The sequence below is a fragment of the Harpia harpyja genome, chromosome 4 (assembly GCF_026419915.1).
Source record: "Harpia harpyja isolate bHarHar1 chromosome 4, bHarHar1 primary haplotype, whole genome shotgun sequence".
Lineage (NCBI taxonomy): Eukaryota > Metazoa > Chordata > Aves > Accipitriformes > Accipitridae > Harpia > Harpia harpyja.
In genome coordinates, this window is record NC_068943.1 from 26,163,378 (window position 1) to 26,171,658 (window position 8,281).

The window sequence follows — 8,281 nt, forward strand, 5'->3', positions numbered from 1 at the left end:
GGCCCTCCTCCGGACCCGCTGCAGCAGGTCCGTGTCCGTCCTGTGCTGAGGACCCCAGAGCTGGACGCAGTACTGCAGGCGGGGTCTCACCAGAGCGGAGTAGAGGGGCAGAATTACTTCCCTTGACCTGCTGGCCACGCTGCTTTTGATGCAGCCCAGGATATGGTTGGCCTTCTGGGCTGCAACCGCAGACTGCCGGCTAATGTCCAGTTTTTCATCCACCAGCACCCCCAAGTCCTTCTGGCCAGGGCTGCTCTCAGTCCCTTCAACCCCCAGCCTGTATTGGTACACCGGAGCTTCTCCTGACCCAGGTGCAGGACCTTGGACTTGGCCTTGTTGAACCTTGTGAGGTTCACAGGGCCCACTTCTCGAGCTCGTCCAGGTCCCTCTGGATGGCATCCCGTCCCTCAGGCGTGTCAACCGCACCACTCAGCTTGGTGTCGCCTGCAAACTTGCTGAGGGTGCACTTGATTCCGCTGCCTGTGTCACTGAGGAAGATACTAAACAGCACTGGTCACAGTACGGACCCCTGAGGGACGCCCCTTGTTGCAGGGAACCATCTGGAGACGTGAGCCGAGTAACAACCGGACGCCGATACGGTTAAAGTTGTTCTCCCTTTATTGCCCAAATAGAATCATAGAATCATAGAATCATTTCGGTTGGAAAAGACCTTCAAGATCATCAAGTCCGACCATTAACCATGCCCCCTAAACCATGCCCTGGAGTACCCTGTCCACTCGCTTTTTGAATACCTCCAGGGATGGTGACTCAACCACTTCCCTGGGCAGCCCATTCCAATGTTTGACAACCCTCTCAGTAAAAAAATTTTTCCTAATATCTAACCTAAATCTCCCTTATATACCTTGTCAAGCTAAACATCAGCTGTCCACGCGCCATAAGCTAAAATATAATTGGTTATACTAACTCTGTCCACGCGCATAAACGTAGGACACAATTGGTTATACTAACGCTGTACATGCGCCTAAACATAGGACACAATTGGTTATACTAACTAAAACACGCGAAACTTGTCTCAGCCTAATTGGTCAAGATAAACTGCCGAATTGAGGTTCTTCGTGCCAGGTTCCCTTTATCTTGGAATGTGCACCTGTGTTCTTCTAATTGGCATCTTTCTTTTTTTGTCGTCTTGTTTATTCTGTTCAAGGCCTTCTAAAGGCGTCTGGAATGCCTTTGCGACCGTTAGCTAAATATGTGTCCGCAACAGCCCCTGGTCACCGATCTCCATGCAGACATTGAGCCGTTGAGCACTACCCTCTGGATGTGACCGTCCAACCAATTCCTCATCCACTGAACAGTCCATCCGTCAGATCCACATGTCTCCAATTGAAGAGAAGGACGTTGTGGGGGACCGTGTCAAAGGTCTTGCAGAAGTCCAGAGGGATGACATCCGTAGCGTTTGCCTGGTCCACTGATGTAGCCACTCCATCCTAGAAGGCCACTAGGTTGGTCAGGCAGCATATACCCACCGCGTGCTCTCTCGCGGTTTCCCTTTGCCTGTCAACTAATTGAAGAGAATATTTTTTCTGTTTTATTGGTTGACTTTGCTCTTTGAGGACCCTGGCAGAAAGCATTCCCTCAAAGTCCACAGGAAGAAGAAACGGAAAAGTAAAGGCTTCGTCTCTGCCGTAAAACGGAAGTGACTCGTCAGCCCTGGGGTCCCGCCTGGGGACCAAACTGGGCTCCAGCCTGGAAGGTGCCCACAGGAGGGGATCTTGCGCTTGTCTCGAGACTGAAATCACCCACTCTTGAGCCTCGTGAGCTCTTGGTAACAGCACCCGAGGAGGTCAGAAATGCCTCGGCTGTGGTCTCCTGTTGTTCTGGGAGACTGTGAGCTCCCCGCTGCCCCTGTGACAGTGCCCGGAAAACAGGGCAGAGCTGTGGGCTCAGCCCGGGGGGGGACTGCGTCCCAGCCCTTGGACAGAGCTGCCCGATGCGACGTGCTCCCCTCCCCAGGAGGGCGGCTCCCCTGGCTGTGCTCCAGCGGCTGTCCACGAGCACCCCGTGGCGAAAGACGTCCTCACGTATTCTGGGCCCGGCCGTGAGGTCACAGCTGGACTGTGAGGTCACAGAGCCCCGCGGTGACGTGCCAGACATAAGCACCGACCGCTCAGCCACTGGCCCTCACTGCGGCGGCGGCAGCAGCAGCAGCAGCAGCAGCAGCAGCAGCAGCAGCAGCAGCAGCAGCATCAGCATCACGGTGCGAGTGCAGGGAGCCATGGCCCCTGCCCGCCGCCTCCTCATCCTCCTCGTCCTCCTGGTGGCCCTGCATGTCAGGGCTGTCTGGGCTGCTCCGTGGCGAGCACGGGGAGCAGGTAAGTGGGCGGCGCTGGTGCAGCCTTTCACAGGCCAGCGGGCTCTTCTCCCCGAGAAGCGCGGATGATGGTTTTTTCCCTGCAGTGCTTTAGCGAGGGCTTCCTCAGTGTGCGTGAGAGCTCTCCCGGTAAGAAAGCCCCACGGGGCCCGATGTTGGTCCAGCTGCTCCTCGAGGGGTGTTGCACGTGGCCTGGAAAGAGCGTTGGGAGAGCTGCCAGCTGCCGGCCAAGAGGTCACCAGGCCCCTCTGCAGCTTTGGCAATCTCCACCTACGTCTGGCTCCCGCGTTGTTGCCTGACCCCCTTCCAGTGCCTGCACTTCACCAAGGCACAAGTGGATCCCGACGCGCGATGGAAACGTTTCTCATCTGTGCTTGCTTCTAGACGAGGGTGGTGGCAGTGGTTATCCAGCTTCTCGGCTGGGTGCTGGTTTGGAGCCCTTGGGGCATCCTGCAGGTAAGTTCTCAATGTCCCTCTCCTTGCAAGAATAAATATTGACAATGTGGCAAGAGCTTATGCCTGTGCAATTTTCCTTAAGATCTTCTCGAAGTCCGTGGCTTCCCGACTTCTTGCTCTGTTCCTGTCCATGAGCCCGAGAGCAACCCCACAGGTAAGGCAGTGGGAGGAAGGAGCATTTACCTTTCCGTCTTCTTTCCGTGTGAAATGCAAGTTGCTCCTTCCGTGTCCGTTGCGCAGCCGCGGAGAAGAGGAGAGAGGGCACGGGTCGGGCTCAGTGACGCGCCCCGAGGCATTTTGCCTTGCGAAGCTGTCTATGCCGGCCCCTCGGAGCCTGAGCTGCTCCCGGTGCTGGCTGCCGAGCCAGCAGGCTTGTTGGGGTTGAGTTTAGAGCTGGCGTGAGCTCCAGGGAGTCCTTTCTCCTGGCAACTCCGCGCGTGGGTCGTTTTGCCCCAGCATGGTGCCACTGCAGGCACGCGGGAACTCTTTGCGCCATGCTCCTGAGTGGAAGGGAGAGATGAGTGCCATGGGGTAATCCCATCTTTGAGCTGCGCTCACTGCCACTCCGATCTGAAGAAGTATCTTGAACTGTGTCACGGGAGCTGTTCTGTCCCACGCTTTTTTGCAGCCGTGCCGGCAGGCGAAGGCGATGCAGCTTCCCGGCTGGGCTCCAGGACTGAGGCTCCGGGAGATGGCATGGGTACGTCACGGCTTTTCCCTCCCTTTGAGAGCTGCCAGCCAGGTGGCTCTGCAGGTGTGAGGATGGAGACCTGCACGTGTGCGCCCTCTCCTTGCGTGATCCCCTTACCCCTTAGCGATTCAGTTCTGCCGATGTAGATCACGATAGATGACAGAAGCTTCTCTGGGTGTTTAGTTACAGATGGGCCTGTAGGGAGGACTTTTCCAGCTCCTCGGCTGGATGCTTTTCTACAGCCCGGCTGGCATCGCAGGGGTGAGTAGTCTGTCTCTGCCGACCTCACGGGCTAAGCGCTGGTTTTCTGTAATTTATCCGCATGAAATTGAACCACGTATTTTCTGCTAAGGTCCTCCCAGAGCCAAGTACCCAGCTGACGGAGGAAAAAAGTCCCTGCAGCCATCTGAATTCCGAAGGCAAATGCTGGAGGAACTGGAGAGAGGACACGGTGGGTATATTTCACTCTGCCTTAGCCGTGAGACTCGGCGACCAGAGGTTTTAGGTACCCGTCTGGACACGCTGTAGCCTGCACAGCGGGAAGGGGTCGATCAGAGCCTCGCAGCAGCGATGCTGGGTTTCACGCCTTGCAGGTGCTGGTGAGGCACAGAGATGGTGCAGAGCCTCTGCTGCCAGTTGTGGTTCAAGCCGCGTGCCAGGGGCAGCCGCTGCCCCGCTTTTACCATTACGGGTCAGAGCTGGCTTGTGCAGCCGTCCGCTGCTAGGCAGATTTGAGAGCCTGGCGTGCGCTGAACTTGTGTTCAGCTCACACGCAGCACTGCTTTCCGCTGGGCCGGTTCCAGGCGGGAGCGAGGTCCCCAGCAACGCTGGCTGCCCTTTCCTGTTGCTGGAAGTCAGGTGGAGATGCTGGTTCGGCAGGCTTTCTGGGTTGTGCTCGACTTCCCATGTGCGGACCGATAGCTGGGATGGGACGAATGTGACCGTTGCCGGTGCTTACAGGGAAGGGCATGAGGGCCTTGCGGAGGAGCCCTTCTCAGAAGGGCTGTTTCCCTGTCTGGCCTGGCTGCAGCTTCTTCCCGTCCTCTTTGAAGGAAGGCATGGAGCATCACCTTACAGTTTGCCAGGAATGCACTGTGTGCAATGCAAGCCAGAAGGTTGCGTGCAATGTCCCGGTCTCCCAGCAGCTCAGGCGTGGCTGTTGTCTGGAGTGGTGACTAGGCGCAGCCCCAAAAGCCCAGGCGCTGTTTCTAAACCCCGCCAATGTCCTTGAGAAGGATTGCCTCCTGAAGATGCCATCTCCCTCGTGGGGAACGGTTCTGTCTGACCCAACTGTCCCGCTTGCTTTCTCAAGGGACGGACCGAGAGGCTGTGCAGAAGGAGCTGTTTTCGGGAGGAAGCAGTGGCTCACTGCCAGTCTCCGCTGAAGAACTGGAGGCGAGGCAGGCCCCTGGCACACCAGGTAATTGCTGTCCCGTGGCCGGCTGGTGTCACCCACCAGGATGGCTGCGTGTCAGCAGGCTCTTCCCCCAGCGTTCGCTCTTGCACGTCACGCCAGCAGCCAAAGCTGAAAGCGTTTTGGGTTCGAGGCATCTGGGCCACGTCCTGCAGATGATGGGAGATGTGCCTCTTAATGGAATGTGCCTCCCGCCATAGCTGCATCCCAGAGGTTGCCCGGAGTCTCTAGCGGCCCAAGGCACAAAAGCAGCACAGAGCGGGATCCCTCCCGTGAGCTGAGGTCCAGAGCGATGCCCTGACTCGCAGACTGGGCAGGGGCTTAGGGGGAGCCTCCCCATCCTCCTGCATCCTCTGTGCCCGAGCCATGCTGAGGCTTCAGCTGCCGTCTCTGCTTTTTGGCAGTGCTGTCAAAGCCCGGAGAAGACCACCGCGGCAGCGTATATGAATTTCTTCGAGCGGACTCAGGTACTGAGCAGTCTTGCTGGGGTCCCTAAGTGGGAGAGACGTCCTAAAATCTGGGAGCGGCTGCAAGCGGTGCGCATGCTGGAGAGAAGGCCGAAGGGGAGAGCAAGGTCCAGGTGTCTCCTGAGAGGGCCTGCCTCTGTCCCCTCGGGGTGTGGGAGCTGGCCCCGGGGGAGGGAGAGCTGGGGGGGCACTGCCTGCTGCAGGGATGGTTTTTGCCCGTGTCCCTCAAAGGAGCAGCTGCGCTCCCCGCCGCGCTCCTCTTCTGGCCTTCTGAGTTTTGTTCGGTGGGACAACCTGTCCCAAAGGGCGGGAGCGTGGCCCCAGGCACCGGCACTGTGGGGAAAGAGGGACCTTCCTGGCCCCATCAAACGTGCTGCAAGCTTGCCAGTGGCGCACAGGACGATCTAACGTTCCCAATTGCTCCTCCAGATGTGGTCGGCAAGAGAACCACGAGCGGTTACGAGCCCCAGAGCTCCGCCAGCGTCCTCTGTCCCCAAGATGTGCGGAGGCGCTGTATGATAGGCACGGCAGTACTCATGGTTGCCCTGCCGCTTGGAATAGTTTTCTGCTGTGTCATGATCCGGCGGCGGAGGAAGAGGAAACAGTGAGTTCTTGATTTCCCTCCCCCACTGCTTCCTTCGACGGCTGCTCGTAGCCACGAAGCATTTCTGGTCAGGCTGCTGTGGAGTGGCGAGTTAGTGGTTGGCCAAAAGACTCTGCTGAGGCCTCTTAATTCCCGGGCCCTCTTCTCGGGAGCCCGCTGTGGCTGGAGCCAGTGTCAGCTCAAAGTGACTCTGCCTGGACAAGGGCAGCCCTGCGGAGGGAGAGCCATAGGCAAAGCAAGGTCAGGACGAGAAAGAGCGGGGGATGAGGTTGCCCGAGAAAGCGAGACGCGCACAAGCGCCCGCTCCTGACCAGCAAACCTGCCCGCAGGAACGCCCCCGCTCGCTAGTGCCGTGAGGTGCGGGTGTCCGCCTTGGCCGAGGTGTGCCAGCGGCTCTGCCCGTGGTGGTGAGCCTTGCCAGCTCTGGGCCGTGCTGTGGAGCTGAGTCCCTCTGTCCCGTCTGCAGCTGAGGGCCTCAGCGGCCTCCTCTCTCCACAGGCGTGCCTCTGCCGCTTCAGGCTACCGCTCGCGCTCGGACAGCCGGACCAGCCGCCCCGGCACCGCCGAGAGATGGGACCAACGACAGCAGCCGACGGTCCTGCCTGGAAAACCGGCGCGCCCGCCCTCCCCGCGGCCCCCGCGGCCCCCCAGCCCGTCCCTGGCGGCTCTGCTGCAGCGGGACGAGGCCAGCACCCTGCAGGACCGACCAACACGGCCATCCCAGCCCCGCAACACGTTTCTCTGACCCTCCAGCAGGGGCTGAAGGCGGCCCCGCCGGGGTAGGGCTTGGGGGTGCGCTGAGAGAAGCCCTGCCGACAGCCGTGGGTTCAGCCCTTTGTTTCAAAATAAAGAAGGACAGAGCTGTCAGGCAAGCGTCCGGGCCGTTTGTTTCAAAATAAAGAGGGACAGAGCTGTCAGGCAAGTGGCCAGGTGGTACCAACAGCAAGCCCCGCGAGGCACCAGCACTGGCTGAGCTCTGCGCCCGGGCGCAGCCGTGGATGCCCACGGTGTCGGCAGGCAGGAGCCGGGCACGCGGCTCCCCCGACCGGCGCCGGGGCCCCGGGGGTCTGGGGGAGCCCATGGCCATGGCCAGCAACAGACAGCGACACCAGCCTCACCGACGTACGGTGCGGGAGGCAGTGGCGGGAGTCCGACCTGGCCGGTCGCACGGACTGGCGCGGGAGTGTCCGTTGGGTGAGGGAACATTTATTGCAGCGGGATCGTCTGGCCGTGGGCCTCCTCGCATGGGATACCCAGGACAAGAGGGAAGCCATCAAGAACATCTCCAGGGACAGAAGCCTGCCGAGCCAATGCACTGCAGGCACAACAAAGGTCCTCGCCGATTGACTTGACGGGCCCTAACTGATGGGCCATCACCAGCTGGGGGTGCTGCAAAGTATCTCCACATCTGGGTGCTGAGCCTCCTGTTAAGGCACCCCCTGAGGGAGGCTTTTACTGCCTTGGCGGTACCAAAGTGGTGGCCACCCCACTGCTTGCACAGCGTGTTGAAAGGCTGGCTGGAGCATTTGTAAGAGTTCAGCTGTGTGCTAAGGCTGCGGCCACTCCTCACAGGACACTGAAGCAGAACACACGTTTAGAACCAAGGCCGTTCGTGAGTACAGAGAGGGCAGTTCTGGGGGGGTGCAACAGTAAGCACATGGCTTTTGAGTCTAAAGGGTGGCTGGGTCTGTTGTTAGCGCTGAGGCCTTGGCTTAGATCACGGTTACTATTGCCAAGAAGGTGTAAAAGTACCGAGGGGGAGAGGGGATTGCCGCTTCTCCCCGAGAAGCGCGGATGATGGTTTTTTCCCTGCAGTGCTTTAGCGAGGGCTTCCTCGGGACGCGTGAGAGCTCTCCCGGTAGGAAAGCCCCGCGGGGCCCGATGTTGGTCCAGCCGCTCCTCAAGGGGTGTTGCAGGTGGCCTGGAAGGAGCATTGGGAGAGCTGCCAGCTGCCGGCCAAGAGGTCACCAGGCCCCTCTGCTGCTCACACAATCGGAGCGCCCGGGGGAACGATCACCTGCTTGCCTTGCTCTGATGTGCCATCCTGGGCTTCAGCCACAGGCAAGGGACCTGAGGCTAGAGCGACTCTGGGGCGGATCCAGTCTTCCCGAGACCCGGGAGCGCCGGGGAAGGGCGGCGGGACCCGGCCGGAGCCGGCGGCTGACGAGGGAGAGGCTGACGCGGCGTGGGCGTTGCCAGGGGCAACCGCGCGAGATTTGAACGCGGCGTAACGGTCAGCAGCGTTCAGTCAGCGGCGAGGCCAGCAGAGGCGACGGTAAGTCGGCGGCTAAGCGCTAGATTGAGACGGACAGGGAGG

The 8,281-nt window shown here is 59.8% G+C and overlaps 1 protein-coding gene across 1 annotated transcript; it reads left to right on the forward strand.

The window, feature by feature from the left end:
- The first annotated feature begins 2,158 nt into the window (after positions 1-2,158).
- Positions 2,159-6,848, forward strand: LOC128141371 (uncharacterized). Its single transcript, XM_052786022.1, has 8 exons — positions 2,159-2,333; positions 3,417-3,488; positions 3,663-3,740; positions 3,832-3,930; positions 4,792-4,899; positions 5,298-5,360; positions 5,790-5,964; positions 6,463-6,848. Exons 1-8 carry the CDS (start codon positions 2,237-2,239, stop codon positions 6,707-6,709), a joined length of 939 nt encoding a protein of 312 aa, XP_052641982.1. The 5' UTR covers positions 2,159-2,236; the 3' UTR covers positions 6,710-6,848.
- Positions 6,849-8,281: the final 1,433 nt, after the last annotated feature.

Coding starts and splice junctions, on each gene's coding strand:
- LOC128141371 (XM_052786022.1), top strand. CDS start 2,237: ATGGCCCCTGCCCGCCGCCTCCTCATCCTCCTCGTCCTCCTGGTGGCC. Junction 4,900..5,297: donor GCAGGCCCCTGGCACACCAG/GTAATTGCTGTC, acceptor GCTTTTTGGCAG/TGCTGTCAAAGCCCGGAGAA. Junction 5,965..6,462: donor CGGCGGAGGAAGAGGAAACA/GTGAGTTCTTGA, acceptor CTCTCTCCACAG/GCGTGCCTCTGCCGCTTCAG.